Source organism: Mus caroli, chromosome 8 (genome assembly GCF_900094665.2).
Source record: "Mus caroli chromosome 8, CAROLI_EIJ_v1.1, whole genome shotgun sequence".
NCBI lineage: Eukaryota > Metazoa > Chordata > Mammalia > Rodentia > Muridae > Mus > Mus caroli.
This window is the reverse complement of record NC_034577.1, coordinates 16,522,243-16,523,591: the sequence shown is the minus strand read 5'-3', so window position 1 is coordinate 16,523,591 and position 1,349 is coordinate 16,522,243. Positions and strand designations below refer to the sequence as shown.

At 52.5% G+C, this 1,349-nt stretch overlaps 1 protein-coding gene across 1 annotated transcript in view; it reads left to right on the top strand.

Annotated features, from left to right (window-relative positions):
* Positions 1-1,343, top strand: part of Atp7b (ATPase copper transporting beta) — a 70,248-nt gene extending 68,905 nt beyond the window's left edge. The window contains exon 19 of the mRNA XM_029480681.1: positions 215-1,343. Within this exon, the coding sequence (XP_029336541.1) occupies positions 215-488 (274 nt within the window). The 3' untranslated portion in view covers positions 489-1,343. The remainder of the gene's footprint in view (positions 1-214) is intronic.
* The last annotated feature ends 6 nt before the right edge of the window (positions 1,344-1,349 follow it).

The following is a 1,349-nucleotide window of genomic DNA, read 5'->3' as shown; positions in this document are numbered from 1 at the left end:
AAAATGAACAGTAGCCTACTATGTGGGGAGTGTTTACATAAGACGTTTCTGGACTATGTGAACTTGAACCATGGGAATTCAGTATCCTTTTTTTTTTTTCCTTAAAAACCCATGAAATTTTGCTATATATGTTACTGAAAAATAGTGATTTCGCCAGAGAAAAAGGGCCTTATGTCCAGAGGGATTGGAGTNTTCTCGGGTTCTTGCCTTTCAGCTATAGAAAGCCTGACCTAGAGAGATATGAGGCCCAGGCCCANGGCCGCATGAAGCCCCTGAGTGCCTCCCAAGTCAGCGTGCACATTGGCATGGATGACCGGCGTCGGGATTCTCCCAGGGCCACCGCATGGGACCAGGTCAGCTATGTGAGCCAAGTGTCTCTGTCCTCCCTGACGTCAGACAGATTGTCTCGGCATGGCGGGGCAGCAGAGGACGGTGGCGACAAATGGTCCCTGCTCCTGAGTGACAGGGATGAAGAGCAGTGCATCTGAGTGTTCCCCTGGGCAGGCCATGGCACTCCTTCTGGGTGAGCCTGCTCCTGCTCATGGTGGTCGAGCCAGGAGGTGCAGCCTTAACAAGCCACAGTGGGATGGACGAAGCTCATGGTGAGACCTGAGCATCCTGCTAGCCTTGCCTTCTTACAGTGTGTGGTGTATCTGCAGAGGCTGGGCAGGATTGCTCTTCCAGAAGCTGCTAGGTTGGGGAAAGTACACCATTCTCCCTGCTTTTCATGAGGGAGAGATCACACCCTGCTTGGGAAGAAACCACCACTCTTCACTGAGCCCTGCCTACTATATTTGTATATACTATCTAGGCAGTGAGGACCAGGCTCATCAGGACCACAAGCCTAGCTCAGCGCCCCTGGAGAGCTCCAACCAAATCTCTCCTATACTAAGAGCTCCCATAACGCCTGGAGTTAGGCAGCACACATGGGCCGTGTAAGCCTAAGGCTCCTTCAGATGAGTCTGTTCTCTGCCTGGTGTAGTTGGCATCCTTAGTACTGGAACTGCCTGCCCTCTATCTTCTGAGGGTAGAATTTGTGCCTTGGGTCTGATGCTCTGGCTCCTGCATTTCTGCCCGCCTAAAGGTGGCGCCCTGGTTTGCAGCCCAATCCAAAAGCTACCCGGCATCCCTATTTACTCTGAGGAGAGAATGNCATCCTGCTTAGAGCCACACCTACAGACTCACATGTGCCGCTCTCAACCNGCTGGAGAGATACCTCAGAGCCTGACCATAGTTCATTTTCCTACGGGGTCCAGGTCCTTGCCTCTCAGGGCACCCTATACAGCCATGCCATAACCTGTAGTGTATAAAGCACTGTTCCCTGGGAGGTGTATGCATAAGGGCACACC